The 17,217-nt window shown below is 52.8% G+C and overlaps 1 protein-coding gene, 1 long non-coding RNA gene and 1 other non-coding gene across 4 annotated transcripts; 2 read left to right on the top strand and 1 right to left on the bottom strand.

Moving 5' to 3' along the window:
- Positions 1-546: 546 nt before the first annotated feature.
- LOC123779619 (uncharacterized) lies at positions 547-6,534 on the top strand. 2 transcript variants are annotated; one of them, XR_006776243.2, is made up of 6 exons: positions 547-769; positions 942-2,228; positions 4,324-4,509; positions 4,953-5,241; positions 6,138-6,236; positions 6,407-6,534. It is a non-coding gene; the product is annotated as an uncharacterized LOC123779619 (long non-coding RNA). The 2 variants fall into 2 exon arrangements; XR_006776244.2 differs by lacking the exon at positions 4,324-4,509.
- Positions 560-676, top strand: LOC123779634 (U5 spliceosomal RNA). The gene has a single exon (XR_006776245.1). It is a non-coding gene; the product is annotated as a U5 spliceosomal RNA (small nuclear RNA).
- A 1,445-nt stretch (positions 6,535-7,979) lies between the features above and the next one.
- Positions 7,980-14,159, bottom strand: KIAA2013 (KIAA2013 ortholog). Its single transcript, XM_045777935.2, has 3 exons — positions 12,940-14,159; positions 9,995-10,848; positions 7,980-8,655 (listed from the first exon to the last, which is right to left on the bottom strand). The coding sequence occupies exons 1-3, from the start codon at positions 13,970-13,972 to the stop codon at positions 8,638-8,640; spliced, it is 1,905 nt and encodes a 634-aa protein (XP_045633891.2). The 5' UTR covers positions 13,973-14,159; the 3' UTR covers positions 7,980-8,637.
- Between the last annotated feature and the right edge of the window lie 3,058 nt (positions 14,160-17,217).

The following is a 17,217-nucleotide window of genomic DNA, read 5'->3' as shown; positions in this document are numbered from 1 at the left end:
TGAAATGCTGGGGACACCGCTCCATCCCTAGAGCCCAGCACAGGGTTTAACACAATGCTCAGCAGATTGTTGTTGAATGAATGAGTGAATGAATGAATGTAAATATTTTCAAGTGTTATTTTATTTTTATTATTTTATTTAAGTGCAAAAGACATTTTTGCTTTGAGTCAAATCTTATAAAACAGAGTCAGACTCCCGGTCGGACCAAACTCAAATCTATAATCCCGAAAATCTGGCCTCCGCTCTGCCCCCTGGCGATAGTCCCAGTCCCAGCAGGAAAACGAATGTATTATTTAAGGCATTTCCAGGAACCGGGGGCGTGACGACGGAGACTCATTTGCATACCCAAAATGCATTGCACACCGGACAATTTCTGACTTAGAAATAACTAGATTTCCCTTTTTCCTGTGAATTAGTTTCCCCCCCGAATAAGGATGCTCTCACAGAATTGTCCGGGATAAAGACAGAAATCACTAGTTTTTTTTCCCCTAGCAAAGAGTCACCATCACTGAATTCGGGGTAACAGTTACCCGAGGAATGTGTGCGGGGTTTAGTAAGTATACTCTGGTTTCTCTTCAGATCGCATAAATCTTTCGCCTTTTACTAAAGATTTCCGTGGAGAGGAACAATTCTGAGTTTTTAACCAATTTTTTGAGGCCTTGTGTTCAGCAAGGCTATTATTGTTGTTTAATAACAGACTGATTAGTTTTGGTTGTTAACTTTGTGTTTTACGGGATTTCACTTACCGGAAGATCGATGGTTATAATCTGTAAGTGTTTTCTCAGTTTTTTTTGTTTGGATTTGGTACGCCGAGATCACATTTGGTGTTTACACGTGTTTTCTTAACTACGTGTAAAATGTATTCAAGAGCACCTGCGAAGTAGGGTCCCAGAAAAAGGGGTTGGTGTAACAGCTTGACACTTGTTTTTCTATTCCGGCAGAGGATCTGAGAAACCGGACAGCCCCGGACCTTCCGTGCAAATTTGAGCTTCACCTTCCGAGAAGAAATCAGCTGTAGAAAACTAGAACCTCATCGAAAGCCTTTTGTACTTAAAATGTTGACGGGTTGGAAGCCGCCACCAAGCACCGACTTGCTTCTGCTCCCGGGGCTCGCGCGTAGTCTGGCGCAGATGTTTGCTCAACAGAGAACGTCCAGTTAACCTGGTTTTGCCCAGACTTTGGATAAAACTTTTTTTCTAAAAAGATGATTGGGGCGTATCTATTCACACACACCTTTTAGGGAGGTAAATGCCTGGCAAGGCGCAGCACCTTCCTGATTCTGGCTTTGAGCATTGCATTTACTGGAAGCTTCTAAAAATAACTTCAAACAACTGAAGCGTAATTGGCTGCTTTTTCTATGACGTATTTATAAGTATTGCTGTTGGTTTGGTTTTGTTTTCCTGATGAGTTCATTAACACCAGAGCTGGAGCATTTGTGAAAAATCGGAATGAGAACGACTTTTAATGATGGTCGTAATGGATTTGATAAAACTCAGGAGGAAGTTAATTTTTTAACCAATCCCACTGGCCGGAACTTAGCTTTGTGAGCCGGCATTCCTGTGGGGTAGGCTGGGAAATGTAGTCTTTCCCCTAGGCAGCCATGAGCCCTGCTAATGGTGTGAGATTCCAGGAGGGAGGGAGTGAATCCTGGAGAAGAAAACTAGCAGTGTTTGAACCAGCAAAGGAGGGAGGGAATCCATCCCAAAGTTCCCTCCTTGAGTGTCTCCACCTCCTAGGCCTGCTCTCCCTTGCTTGTGGCTGTGGGATAACCCCTTCCTAGGCCCTTTTGATGCCCCCCCTTTTAAGATTTATTTATTTATTAGAGAGGAGGGAAGGGGTAGAGGAAAAGGGAGAGAGAGTCACAAGCAGACTCCACACTGAGCACGGAGCCCAATGCAGGGCTCAGTCTCATGACCCTGAGATCATGACCTGAGCCAAAACCAAGAGTAGGTGACTTAACCGACTGAGCCACCCAGGTGCACCTTGATGTCCCTTTGTGTAGATGATCATGGCCCAGGCTCAGGGTGCCTGAGGCAGCTGCCCTCAGTCCAGCCCTGCTCTGCTGGTCCCCCATTTGTCACCAGGGAGACCTCTTGACCCGCTGACCTCAGAACTGACCTCCTGAACTCAGGAAACTCCAAGAAGCTTCCACCTGTCAATTTCATCTTTTAGAAACTAACAAGTTGCGGAAACAGGAAAAGAAATGTCTGGGAACCATACCTGTCCAGGTGAGTCAGAAAGTGCCCACAGGTACCTCGGCTTCATTATAATATTACAATGCCTCTCTAAAGATTCATCCCATTCATCCCAAACTCTAATAAAAGGACCCTGCTTCCCCCTGCTTGGGGAGTCACAGCTTTGGAAACTACTCCTTGAGATCTCCTTATTTGTAGAAATGAAGTGACCTTGCGAGGCAGGCCGGCACTCAGTGTGGTCTGAGTCTACAGCTCACCAAGGAGCGGGCTCACGTTGTCCGGGGCCATATTCAAGCCCTGGGAGGGTCATTTTCCTTTCTTTCTCCCCAGCAAACTGCTCCTCACTTGCCGGCTGGGGTCAGTCAGAATTAAATGCTGGCAGCCAGTGCCATCTCTGGGCTCTGAGGGCAGGGGTTTTAAACTTGTTGGCAAAAACAACCCAGTGTAATGAGCACCCCAAGCACCCAGATTATAGTCTCCAAATGTCATTCCCTGGTCCAAGGAAGGGGGTTCCTTGGAGAAATGGAGAGTGCAGGTGTGAGCCGGGAAATAGGCCCACCTTGCAGAGGCTCCTGAAAGCCAAAGATGATATTGATGAACCATCAAGAAGATTCATAGAGTCAAAGGATCAAGACATCTCCAATCTAGTTAAATCTATGAGTTCATACAAATACTAAATCTGAACTAACTGGTCACTGTGCTGATTGACTTTTGGTGTCCGCTTGACTGGGCTAAGAGATGCCCCCAGAGCTGGTAAAATGTCATTTCTGGGTGCGTCTGTGAGGGTGTTTCTGGAAGAGGTTAGTGTCTGAATCAATGGACTGAGTAGGTTGTCCTTCCCAAGTGGGTGGGCCTCACCCAATCCGTTGAGGGCCTGAGTAGAACGCAAAGGTAGAGGAAGGGCAAATGGGCTCTTTTCTGCTAGAGCTGGGACACATCTGCCTTTGGACATCAGCTCCTGGTTCTTGACCCCAATTTCCACTTAGACACCGCCGGCTTTCCTGGGTCTTCATCTGCAGATGACAGATCATGGGACTCCTCAGCCTCCATAATTTCAAGAGCCAATTCCCATCATAAGCCTTCTCTCCTGTCTATCTATTTATCTCCCATTTGGCCTATTTGTGTGTGTTAAACATGAGCCATAATTTTAAAGTTTTAAATATATATATATATATATATTTTTTTTTTTTTTTAATTTAAGATTTTATTTTTAAGGGACACCTGGGTGGCTCAGTCGGTGAAGTGTCTGCCTTTGGCTGGGGTCATGATCCCAGAGTGCTGGGATCGAGCCCCACATCGGGCTCCCTGCTCAGTGGGGAGCCTGCTTCTCCCTCTCTCTCTGCTGCTCCCCCGGCTTGTGCTTTCTCTCTCTCAAATAAATAAATAAATAAATAAATAAAATCTTTAAGAAAAAGAAAACAGTGGGGTTGTATATAGTTAGTAAAAAAAAAATTGCCCTAAAAAAAAAGATTTTGGGGCTCCTGGGTGGCTCAGTTGTTGAGCGTCTGCCTTCCGCTCAGGGCGTGATCCCGAAGTTCTGGGATCGAGCCCCGCATCAGGCTCTTCTGCTGGGAGCCTGCTTCTTTCTCTCCCACTCCCCCTGCTTGTGTTCCCTTTCTCGCTGGCTGTCTGTCTCTCTCTGTTAAAATAAATAAATAAATAAATCTTAAAAAAAAAAAAGATTTTATTTTTAAGTAATCTCTACACCCAATATGGGGCCTGAACTTACAACCCTAAGATCAAGTCATATGCTCCACTGAGTGAGCCAGGCGCCCCTAAATATATATATATATATTTTTATTTTAAATATATATTTAATATATGTTATTAATATATATTATAATATATAAAATATATAAATCTATAATATATATTAAAATATTTAATATATATATTTTTTAAGATTTTATTTATTTAAGAAAGAGAGAGAGAGCATGGGGGGAAGGGGCAAAGGGAGAAGCAGACTCCCCACTGAGCGGGGAGCCTGACTCGGGGGATCCCAGGACCTCAGGATCATGACCTGAGTGGAAAGCAGATGCTTAATCGACTGAGCCATCCAAGCGCCCCGCCCCTAAATATGTGTTTAAAACAAATTTGTGAGTGGTAGCATGTGCTTCTTCATTAATAGATTACATACTAGGATCAAGTGGCACGTCTAATGATTTCCATAATTTCAAAGTCACCATCAACATGACCAGTATTTCAAGATCTCTGCAGCAACCGTAACGGGACATGAACGCTATGATTTCTATTTGTGACAATGACCTAAATGCCAAAGTTAATCATGGGAGGAGATGCTAAATTTCGGTTAGAGGTTAGTGAAAATAAAGATGAATTTCCAATCCGCGTTGGCAGCCCCTCTGAATTCGGTCCGTGGGTTGAGGAGCTCTGGGCTGCATTCTTTTGCCTCCAGGTATTCAGTGTGGGTAGAAGATTTTTGAATTTATCAAAGCACATTTACACACAGTCATTTATTTAGTGGGACTTCCTGACCAGCTTATGAGGTTGGAAGGTGCTATTAGACCCATTTTACAGGTGGGAACCTGCAGTGTAAACGCTTACCTCACTTGTTTGAGGTTGCATGATGATAATGACCGAGCTGCAAATGGAACCAGGTCCCCTAACTCCCAGCCCACTGCTGACTCTTTTATACCCAGTTCCCTTCCCCAAAAATGCTCTTTAATTGCCTTTTCATGAAGTTTTTTATTTTGTTTTTTTTAATTTATTTTTTAAAGGTTTTATTTCTTTATTTGACAGAGAGAGAGCACAGCAGAGGGAGAGGGAGAAGCAGACTCCCGGCTGAGCAGGGAGCCCCGATGTGGGGCTAGATCTCAGGACCCTGGATCATGACCTGAGCTGAAGGCAGACGCTTAATCGACTGAGCCACCCAGGCGCCCCATCACAAAGTTTTATTTTGAGAGAATCCACAGCCTTTCTCCTGAGCTCACCATCCTGTTTTGTCACCTCTCAGGACACCCACAGAACGGTCACATTGATCTCTAAGGTGGTTGGGCATCCAGGAGCTATGATTTACCTGTGAGCAGAGGTGATTATTACCCTGTCAATCCTGCAAGGTGACCTACCTTTGAGCTTTGACAAGTCACTCTCTTTCACCCAGTCTCGGTTTCTACTTTTCTGAAACAGGGTGATAAACTGTCCTCCCTTGGTTTTGGGGGAAGTTGTAAAGATTGGCTAAAATCATAACAATAAGGAGGGGAGAGGACGTGCTATGTCCATGGGAGGAATTGTCACCTGTGATGTTGTCATTGCCATGAGTTAGGGCTGAGCCTACCCACCCCTTGCCTTTAGAAGTCAAAGATATGGATCATGGGGGAGGGGGGAGAAAAGAAGTTAAAGATCAAGAACCCCAATAAATATCAATAAAAAGTAAGATCCATAAACCCCAACTCTCTAGCCTTGTCACGCATTGTGCCTCACCTCGCACACGGGAGAGGACGAGGGCGCTCGCTGGGGTCCCTCTTATTAGGGCACTAATCCCATTCGGGGGGGCCTCCACCTGCATGACCTAGTCACCTCCCACAGGGCCCCCTCCAAACACCACCACACTGGGGGGTAGCATTTCAACATGTCAAGTTTGGGGGGGACACATTCAGCCCATAACAATGCCCTTGGGAGAGTCCAATTCCCTTTTGGAAAAACCCTCCCCCAGAGGAGCTGCGGGCCTCGTGGTCGGAGTCCTAGTCTGGGGCAGGAGCTCGTGCTCGGGTAGCTGATTTGGGGCGAGGTCCCAGGGGCCAGGAGCGGGAGACTGCGGTAGAGTCAAACGAGCGGAGGGAAACCCAATCAAGGGAGCTTATGGCCTTCCCCCCCACCGGGAGCCGTGAGGCCAACCCCCTGCCGGCCTTCTGGGCTGCACAGCGTGCGTCCCAGAGCTGTCCACCCAGGGCAGAGGCATTTGTCCACTGGCTCCGTCTCCCGCAGGTGAAGGGCTCCCCAAGAAGTGTTAGCTTTCGCCTGCTTGGAGGCCCCGCACACACCAGTGGGGGGGGCTTCCAGAAGGGAAGACAGAAGCTACACAAGGTACTCGCATCCGTGCAGAGCTGCTGGCTGCCGCTGCCAGTGAGAAATGGGCTGAGAGGAGGGGAGAGGGGGCGGGGGACGGTTGTGGAGAGGATGGGACCGTCAGTGACCTCAGAGGCTCCTCACCACCTCCCTGGATGTGGGGTCTAAGAGCCTTTCCTGCTCCCCAGGCTGCTCCAAGGACCCCACCCTGCGTTGGTGACGGAGCTCGAGTCTGCGGCGGGGGAAGTCCTCAAGAAGTTTTAAGGTGCAGGTGGGGGGGTGCAGGGATCCCTTTGGCTGGCCACGCCCAGAAAAGCCTCACAGGTAAGTTTCCTTCTTTTTTTTTTTTTTTTAAGATTTTAAATTTTTATTTCTTTGTCAGGGAGAGAGAGAGCACGCGCACAAGCAGGGGGAGCGGCAGGCAGAGGGGCAGGCAGAGGGAGAAGCAGGCTCCCGCCTGAGCAAGGAGCCCGATGCGGGGCTGGATCCCAGGACCCAGAGATCATGACCTGAGCTGAAGGCAGCCGCTTCAGCGACGGAACCACCCAGGCGCCCCCACTGTCCTTCTTATTGCTCCTGCCATCTACCCACCTGCAGTGGCCTGCCTCGTCGGTCCCTCCCCGCTCTCTGGGAATGGGGACCAGGTTCAGGTGACACCTGGGAAGCTTCCGAGGGGCTTGCACACCCGCGGGGCCCACGGTGCAGGTTAGGGTTCCTCGGTAAAGCCTCTGTGCATCCCTCCTGAGAGGCGTTACTGGACGGCGCGGGCGCCCCACTGGGCTGAGTGCCCCGCCTGCCCCGAGCTGAGGCCGCCTGCATTCCCTCCCTGTGAGGGTGGCCCATGTTCCCGGCAGACAGCTGTCATTCTTGGGGCGGGCTGCTGATGCCTTCGCTAAGGGGAGCAAAGGTTGCTCAGGGGAGGAAGCTGCCGGGTTGGGGGAGGTGGATGGAGCTGCACTGCAGCCTGGCACCGAGGCCTCCACGGCCTCCACAGCCTGGTGGCCTCCCCGCCCCAGGTGGCTTCCTCTACTCTCTAACCTGATCTTCTCCCGTGGACAGACCCCAGCACGCAGTGAGCACCCGATGCCCTTGCTCACAAGTCCTTTACTGCGATTCTAGGCCTCAGGCAGTATTTCTCGGCAGGGGGCCTTGGGTTTATTTTTCCCGTTTCTGGAGCCTCCAGCAGGCGGGGTCCCAAGCTAAGCAGGGGGGTGGGACTGTGAAGTGCGGCCGTTGTCCAGCAGCTTCCAGTTTCACGTACGACTGCAGGGCACGCCACACCCTAAACCACACACCCAACGGCACCCCCAAGGTTCCTGCTCCCCTATATGGGTAGGCCCGCCAATGACTCTTGGGTGGGCGAGGAGGGCACCTCTCAGCTCTTGGTTGCCCAGAGCGGAAGCAGGAGGGGTGTGGAGCCAGGGCGACTCAGGGTCAAGCTGGACATGTCTGTTTGCGCTCTCTCCCGGCCCACGGTTTTGGGCAACATTTAGCTGGTGGCGAGGTGACCAGGCTTCCCTGGTGAGCGGGGCTGCGGCACCCGAGACACTGAGATCGACACTGCAACGGTGGCCTCAGCGACCCAGTGAGTCCCCCAGGGGAGCGGTGAGGGGGCGGCCTCCACATCTTCTGAAAAGAATTAGATGCGGGAAAACAATTACAGCAGGCGGCTGGCCCTTCTGCTTCAGTCGCCACCCAAAAGCCTGGTGACAGAGGAAGACCCCAAGTCTCCGGGTTTCAACCACACACAAACCGGTCATGGAAGTTTGAAAGAGATTTATTTAAAAACAGAACAAAAAAGAAGCTTTGGTATTTCAAAAACCAACAATCATCAATCACTAGAAAGTTAAATACCTCCCCTAAAGCCCAGCAGTACAAAAGCACAGACCTCCACAGGCTCCTGATAAGAAAGAGACAGTGTGCAAACCCGGGGACGAGCCAAGACCCACGCCCCCAGCACAGGCGGGGCGGTGTCGGTCGGAGATCACTTCTGTGACTCACTGTCTCGAACGGATGCGAAGGCTGTCCCCCCAAATCTCAACAACAATAAATTAAAAATTCAGTCGAGAAAGAACACATTAAATTAGGAATAGAACACAATTTCTCCTAGACAAGTCTTTTCAAAAGAGGGTCTATGTCCTGGGACAGAAGCGGGGGGAGTGGAAGGAGTGAGTTCAATTTCAAGTATTTTCCATCTAGGTTCATTTTATTGAGTCGAAAGCTTACAAAAAGTCCACTGGCCCTCCCCTCCCGCTCCCCGATGCCAACTCCTGAACCTCCACACGCGCTCTGCGTCACTGGTGTCCCCAGCAAGGCACAAAAGGGTGGGTGCTTTCAAAGGCTCCCTTGTTCGTGCAGCAGGGCTGTCAGCGCTGGGCGTCTCGTGCAGACGGGGCTGAAAGCAGGGCTGTCGGTGCGCTCACACGCTGGGATCCTCCTGTGCAATGAACAAAACAGGCTGTTATTCTTCACCGCCAACCCCGTGGAAGCGACACAACTACCAGGGGAAGCAGGTGACCGAGAGGACCCTGGTGCCCCCACCCCCCAGGCTCTGCAGATGCTCCTGGCCCAGGGATGTGCCACAGCCACCGTGGAGCCCGTGGCCCGGACAGCTTTGCAGGCCAGTGTGGCGTTCACCAGGCTCTCCTCCACCGTGGCCTGGCTCGAGACCGAGGAAACGGAGGCACAGGAGGTAGCAACCCCAAATTAGGGGTTTGGCTTGCCCCTCCCGGATCAGGTGGGGAACTACGGGCAGATGGGTCTACGCCAGAAGCAGCAGGGAAAAGCAGCCTGCCTACCTCACAGAGGCTGTCAGACCCACGTCGTGCAAATTTAGCAGCTGTTCTATTACAGCTCGGAAAGATTTCTTTTTCATCTGACTTTCCCCTTGTTCTTCAAGCTCGGAGCTCAGACCTGCTGCCCACCCTTCTCTCCCACTCCTTCAGGCTGAGTGCTACTTCTCCACCTGGCCTTGGGCCAGGAACCAGAAACCAGAAGGCACAAAGCCCTCTGTGGAGGTAATGAGGCATTTCTCCTGAGTTGGCTCAGGCTCCTTAACTGCTGGGAGCACAGATCGGGAGCTAATGTTGTCTGTCCACTCACTGGCCTGACAAGAAGAGAGGAGAGAAAGAGAAGCAAGCCCAGCTCCCCTCTGAGGAACTTTCTCCTGTGACTGCCAATAACGGACTCCGTTCTGTTCCCTCTCCCGGGAAATCCTGGCAGCGAGAAAGCAGAGGGCTGGCTGGCAAGGCAGATGAGGTGGCCTCCCCGAGACTGAGCCTGATCCCCAAGACACATTCCGGCCGAGAGTCCCACAAGGGCCACGCTCAAAGTCACGGCTTCCTGGGGGCAAAGATGTTTCAGGAAAGGAGGGGAAGGATCACGCCCGGCACTGACAAGATGACCCCCGTAGCTGGCCCATGGCGAGAGGCAGTGAACAGGCCCTCAGGGGTGATGACAGGGGTCCCCTCTGCAGCTTAGACGAGGCTGGGGTCAGCCTGGGGGGTTGCTGCAATTATTTGTAAATGCTGTGACTTACCAGGGCAGGGAAGGGACTGTCGATGGGAGGCCGGCAGACTCAGCTACCCACCACTGTCCCTCCTCTTAGAAGTCACTTTTTGATAGCCTCTCTAAACACACTCACTGCTCTCTGTGTTGCAGGTGGAGGGTACTGGCTTAGAAGGGGACCCCAGTACCACCCAGGCCCTCCCCTGTGCCGGCCTCAGGACAGAACACCAGGCCGGGGCCTCGGGCTCTGAAGACAGGGGACTTTATACCTTACTCCTGAAGAGGGGCTTGGCCCCAGGCCCACAGTACTCATTGTAGATGAGCTTGAAGAGGAAGAGGTGGAAGAGGGTGATGAGGGAGGCCACGCTGAACCAGAAGAGGAAGGGCAGCCCAGGGTCCTGCTGGGCCATGTGCTCGTCGTGGGCCAAGATGGCCTTGAGGTGCAGCGTGTGGCGCAGGTCCTGCAGGTGCGTGAGGTCGGTGGAAATGTAGAGCAGCGGCGTGATGGGCTGCGTCACCATGACCGGGAACGTGTGGCCCTGGGGCGCCGAGGTCAGCTCCACGGGCTCCTCCAGGCAGCCCGCCTCGCACGCGTAGATCTTGACGGGCTGGCCGCGCGACTCCACGGACACGTGCAGGTACGGCTTGCCCTCGGGGTCCGCGAGCACGGCCAGGTTGATGTGGTCGTTCTTGTAGCGGATGCCGTGCAGGGCGTAGCTGTTGTGCAGCACGTCGGGGTCGGCCTGGAACTGGAGGTGGTTCTCCGTGAACTGCAGCCCCCCGAAGCTGAGCACCATGCCCTGTAGGATGCCCGGGGCGCCGACCCTCACCAGCCCCTTACAGCCCCGCTTCTGCAGGGTCAGCCTCCACAGGTCGGAGAGCTGCAGGATCTGCTGGACCGAGGACAGGCGGCCCGGCCACAGGTTCTTGGCGTGCATGGTGGCGTGGCCACTGAAGCAGTGGTCTTCGTAGTTGAGCGTCGACTCCATCTGGTCGCGGTCCCGGTGGCTCAGGCCGGGGCTGAGCAGGGGGGCTGGTGAGCAGGAGAGCATGTAGTACAGCGTCAGGTTCACGGTCAGGCCCGACGGGGTGTGAGCGTCCGTGATCTTCTTCATTTCCACACCTGTAACACCACAAACCGGGCACGTTAAGGAGGAACGGTGGGGCCGGGAGACTGAGGTCATGACATGAGGAACAGCAGAGAAGGAAGCTCTGGCCCCTAGGGAGGTCCATGGCAGCTCCAGTCTCCCCTGAAGAGGGGAGAAAGTCATCCTGCCTGGCTCCCACATACGACCGGCTTGACCCTGTGGGCCCAAAACCAAAAATCCTGTTCGAAGTGGAGCCTCCTGCCAGCGCCCAGAACACAGACGGGGCCAGAACATGGTGGCAGGCGAAAAGTCCAGCCCTCTGCCTCCAGAAGCCTGTCATCAGCGCCCTGGCCCGTCTCAGCCTGCTCCTTGCTAACACCCATTCTTCAGTCCTGGAGCTTTAAATGACATCTGAACACCCCATCTCCCAAATCTGTATGAATTCTAGACTCCAACAGCTAACTGCCCGTTGGGTGTCTCCACCTGGATGCCTGACAGGCGTTTTGAACCTGACATGGTTTGAACTCTTCCAACCCCAAACCAATCCTTCCCCAGATTATCTCTGGACACTTGCTCAAGCCTTCCCCACAAATTTAGCAGTCTCTCTCAAATTCTCACGCCCCACGCCCAGTCCATGCCAAGTCCTGGTGGCACCAGCTCCAAAAGTAGCAGAAGCCGTTCACTTCTGCCTCCACAGAGCGGCCACAACTCTGGTCCCAGCCACCCTCCTCTTTCACCTGGGCTCCTGCAAAATCCTCGTATCGGGTCTCCGTGTCCCACTTTTGTCCCCTTACAGTCTACACTCTGCACAGAGCAGCCAGAGGGAGCTTTAAAAATGTACAGCTCCTGGTTGTCTCTGCTCGGTTTTCCATCCCAAATAGAAGCAAATTCACCATTCCCACCAAGGTCTACCAGGCGCTTCCGGATCTAGCCATCACCACCCTTCCCTTGCATGCAACCTGCCAGCCACACGGGCCTCAACCACACCCGCTCCTGCCTTCGGGCCTCTGACCTGCTGGCTCCCTCCACATGACCACTCAGCTGGTTTCTTGCTATTCAGGTCTTAGCTAGGTGCTTCCTCCTCAGAGAGGCCTCCCTGACAACTGGAGCTAAACAGAGGCCCCACCCCACTCTTCCCCTCACCCTGTCACCCTCCAACACATACTTTCAACTTGACAGAACATTTTATTCTAAAAAGTTATCTTGCTTATTCAGATTTTCACTTTTCTAGTAGCGCCTTCCTCCCATCCAGAATTTAAGCAAGCACCCTGAGAACAGAAACTTCGTTCTATTCACTTCTGTATCCCTCGTATGGAGAGAACAGTCCCTGACAAGATTCAATCAATACTTGCTGAGTGAATTAAACACACGTTGAGCAACTAAGTATAAGGATTTAGACAACAAGCACCCTGGAAACCAAACTCTCTCTCTCCTCTAGAATAGGATTTCCTTTATTTCAACTGTCAACGGGGGAAAGCAGTTTTCATTTGACCTGCCCATTCCAACCTGCCAAGGAAGAGGTTCCATTCCCTCCCAGTGAAAAGGTGCAGCCACTCTGGCCAAGGCACACTTCAGCCTCGTGGGAGTCCTGCCTTGGGGGCGCCTGGGGCATGTGACTCTTGATCTCGGGGCCATGTGTCCAAGCCCCACGATGGGCACAGAATTCACTTTTAAAAAATAAGAAAAAAGCCCATGCCTGTCACCAGCCAGTCTGTGGGGGACTGAGGAAAGAATCTGGGGACAGCCAGGCCTCTCTGTTGATTTATCCTTTAAAAACCGACCCCGACATCCATTCTCCAAATCAGTCCTCATCTACAAGAACAAATAACAGACCTGTCTTTCACGCTCATTCTTTCACTAGAATCTCACAAAAGCCCTCTGAGGTCAGTGCTTCTGTTATTATTGAATACAAGCCTGGGGAGATCAGTTAACTGGTCCAAGGTCACACAGATACTAAGTGGTAGAGCAGAGAGTCAGCCCCATGTCAATGGCCAAGCCCCCTTTAACCACCCCACTACTCCCTTTCAGTGTCACCTCTGCATACTTTAGCGGGGTATCTCCAAGGTGGACCGTGTGCACCCTGGTGTAAGGTGTGGACTGTGGACCAAGAACTGGCCAGGCCTCACCTGGGCTGAAGAGCTGAGCCCAGAGGCGCTGGTGGTCCTGAAGTAGCTCAGCCGCTGGCATCTCCAAGAGCTCCAGCATTTCCTTTCGGGCCAAATCCTGGAGCACCTTGAGCTCCTTGGCTGCTTTGCTTTTGAGCACCTGGGGGCTAATGGGGCCTGAAACATGCACCACCCACAACACTGTCTCGTCCAGCTGTGTCTTGGGAGCCACTTGGAGCCGGTTCACTAGCTTCTTGGCGGCCACCACCACCAGGTGCACCAGCCCCGTGGGAAAAGGCGGGGACCGGCCTGAGTAGAGGAGGAACTGATGATCTCCCACCTTCTCCAGGGTACTGGTGAAGGCTCTGGGGACCGGGCCGGCAGTGGGCCCCACAGTCTGCAGCGCGGCCACCCGCTCCGTGGGATTGTTGAGCTGAATACGCTGCAGATAGACGTGGGGTCGGCCCCGGTGCGCCAGAAAGTCCTCTTGCAGCAGCACGCAGTCGCGGCCGGATCCTGTGACCAGGCCGGAGGCCGAGGCGGGCCCGGGGACCGCGCCCGCAGGACCGGGACCCGAGGTCCCAAGCTGCAGGCAACGCACTCGGCGCAGCAGCCCTTCACGGAGAAGCAGCACCGACTCTCCCGCTTCGGAGAGCGCACTGAGCGGACGCAGCTGCACGAAGGGCACGAAGTCCGGCGCCACCGCGGGCTCTCGTTCTCCAGGAGTCACCCACAGCCTGTTGGCGGCCACGTCCAGTGCCAGGAAGCCGTTGGCCACCAGGGCCGGCACTCCAGGGCCTAGCGGGACAGCCTCGCCGCGCTCCCGCAGGCCGCGCCAGGCGCGGGTGGCCGCCTCCAGGCAGGCAGAGGGCTCGGCGGCGCCCGGGTCGCCGCGGGCCCAGGGCAGCAGGTGCAGGCCGCCCGCGGCCCGCCGCGCCCCGGAGCCGGCGAACCACAGAAGCAGCAGCAGGAGGCCGAGCAGGCAGAGTAGGCGGCGGGCCCAGCTGCTCGACAGGAGTCCCGGCAGCCCCTTAAGCCGCTGCTGCAGCCACATCGGGCCGCCAGGAGCGGCGCGGGGGCGGCCGCCGGGCCCGCCGCCCAGCCCACCGGCCCGGCCGCCCGCGCCTCACTCCCCGGCCCGGATCGCGGCACGCACCCCGGCCCCCGCCGCAGCCGCCGCAGCAGCAGCCAACGCTGCTTCCTCCTCCTTCTCGGTTGCCCCCGGCCGTCAAACAACACCGGCCGTCAAGCGCCACCGGGTCTTTTGCGACGCACGGGAAAGGAGGGGGCGGAGGGAAGAGACAGGGGCGGGCCAGAGAAAAGGGGGCGGAGTCACAGCGAGGACGCGGCTGCAGCCGTGGGGGCTGGACCTTCGGATCCCGGGCTGATAGAGCGAAGGCCCAGGGAGGGCTGGGGTTTGGGGGAGGGGTGGAAGAAGGGAAGCATCCAACTCGCTTGTAAAAAAAAATTACTGAGCCTGCCAAACCGAACACGTGTTGGGCCCCGTTTGCTACTGATGGATTCAACAGCCCTAAGAGTGAAAAAAAATAAGAAGGAAACTTTTCTGTAAAAATGACGATCCTCCCTGCAAAAAAACTTAGTAGAGAAGAAAGGAAGAAGGAAGGAAGGAAGGAAGAAGAAAGGAAGGAAGGAAGGAGAGACGAAAAGAAGGAAAGAAGGAAAGAAAGAAGAGGAAAGTAACCACTGTAACTAGACTTTTTAGGAAATATTTTATTGACAACTCTTCCAGACCTGTCTGGCTGCATGTACAGCACATAGAGACACGAATCCCACCCAAGAGTGTCCATTTCTCTACCACACCAAGCTGTCCTTTTGATGTCACCCTGAGTTTTAATTTATTAAATGACATGAGACACTAAAGTCTCATTATTTGAAAATGACTTTAAATTGTGAATCATCAATGCAAAAGGGAAATTTTGCTTTGTTTCTGGGGAAAAAATTCAATATGAGCACAGGGGTGGACAATGGGGCGATTGTTTCCGCTGTGGTTTCAGGACATTCCAAAACCAGACAGTGCTTCCCAGTTGTTGAAAATTAAACGGTCATTTGAGGTGGCTCCCTGTGGGCTGTGAGCAGACAGTGATGTGTTTGCTGAGTCGGAGTGCCAGCGTCCTGTGAGAAGGTACCTGTCCAGGTGATCCTACAGTATGGTGACCTTTTTTTTTTTCTTCAAGGTTATTATCAAAGCATAAACACAATTTTTAAAATAATTTATTTATTTTCTTAGTAATCTCTATACCCAAGGTGGGGCATAAACTCACTACCCCAAGATCAAGAGTTACAGGCTCTTACGACAGAGCCAGCCAGCCACCCCCATAAACGCACTTCTTAATTCCCTCCTGGTTCACAAACCCCACAGGATATGTTCATGGGGGTGCAGGAATCCATGACCTACTGTTAGGAAGACAGGCTCCATCCAACCCCATTGGGAAGGCAGAAGTCCTTGGGTAGCACAGTGTGGTGAGAACAAAGGACCAGGCTTGATTCTAACTGTGAAATGGGGATGAGGAGAGAATCCGCCAGTCGTGTTTTTGAGGAATAAATAAGCTAATGCAGGCAAGGAATGCAAGGTGCATGACACATAGTGAATGTTCAGTAAATGTAAACGCACATAATTACATTTGCTATTACAATCAACTGTGTAATAGAGATATACCTTGGCCCACTTACGTGAATGTTTCAGGGGGAGCAATTCCTAGAAGCAGGTTCCTGGGTCAAAGGGAAGCCTCATTATTTGTGCTCTTAACTCCCTGCCACCCTCCCTCCCACCCCAGCAGGGGAATCACAGCCCAGGGTCAGCAACAGAGCCACAACAAAACCAGGGGTCAAGAGTACAGAGGACCCTGGCACCAGCTCTCTGGGCTTTGAATCTTGGCCTCACCCCTTGCTAGCAAGTCCGCTGACTTCCCTGGGCCTCAGTGTTTCCATCCATAACGTGGGGATTATAAAACCGAGGAGGATCGCTCTCAGACTTCAGTGACATGGGCATGTGATACATTTAGCATACTGCCTGGCTGAAAATAACCATTCACCATTTTTACCTATTCTAAATGTGCACATTCTAAATGTGCTAAGGACGTCCTCCCCTCTCCCGACCCCAGTTATTCTGTCCCTCTCCCTAGATGCAACCACTGTGATTTTTCATTCACAGAAATTGTAGCATATAATATACACATGTATCTCTCTATTTTCACTTAACGGAACAGCTTGGAAATCCTATCATTATTGTTATTAAAGAGGTTAAGTGCCAGTCGGACTAGCTGATGGGTGTGAAGGGGGAGGAGGCTGCGGGCCGGCTGGCGGCAGGGTGTGGCAGAGGCCAGCACCATTCCTTGGCTCCGCCAAGAAAACGGATAAAAGAAGACAAGGAAAGTGAGAAAAGCACCCCCACCCCTTGGCACCAGACAACTGCCATCTGGGCCAGCCATCCTTCCTGCAACTTCCCAGGAAACCAGAGTCCTGAGCCTTTAACCGTTCACAACACGTGCAGCACGTACCAGCAGTAACATCTGGGCAGCAGCCACGGCTGGTTAAGGAGACAGGCTCTCCTTTTGGATGAAGTTTGGACCAGGTTCAAGTTCCAGCAATTTGGCAAAGGGAGTAGGAAAGAGATACGGAAGGAATGGAGGGCAGGCTTCGGCCGGGTGAATCCTTTCTCCAGGGAAGGCCAGCAGCCTCCCGGATGGATTGCCTCTCCTGAGTCACACCGCCTCTGGGCATGTGGACCACGGGAACCCCCCCTGGCCCAAGGAATTTTTCTGTCCACAATACCTGACCATGGAGGTTCTCCTTGGATTCCAGCAAATGGAAAGTTCGAGTGGGTTCTAAAGTTGCCTCCTTTACCGTGCTCCTGCATCAGCTGTGTGATATTGAGCCGGTTGCTTCGTTTCTCTGGTCCTCAGTTTCCTTATTTCACAAATCGGGGCAATACTGCCCAACTCACAGGGCTGTTGTGAACACAGAACGAGAAAGAGCTTTGAAAACTGAGCCAGCCAACATACGCTCATTCTCCACCCCTCTGCTCATCCTTCCATTTCCTTCTCAAAGGATCTGGAATTTCAGTCTGCATCCTCCTGAACTCAAAAACATCCGGTGGATTCTGGCACCAAATCCTGTCCCCAGCTGCAGAAACTCCCCACCCTGGGTCCCAGTTGGGAGACAGAAGACCTGGACTGCACTCATGCCTCTTCGCTTTGCTTGTCTTGTGATCTTGAGGTTACTGCCGGGTCCCTCTGCGCTTACTTCTACCATCTGTACAGAGTAAATCTCTGTATGATG

This window comes from Ursus americanus, chromosome 33 (genome assembly GCF_024610735.1).
Source record: "Ursus americanus isolate L20-20 chromosome 33, mUrsAme1.1.p, whole genome shotgun sequence".
NCBI classification, from domain to species: Eukaryota; Metazoa; Chordata; class Mammalia; order Carnivora; family Ursidae; genus Ursus; species Ursus americanus.
This window is presented reverse-complemented; position numbering and strand designations above follow the sequence as displayed.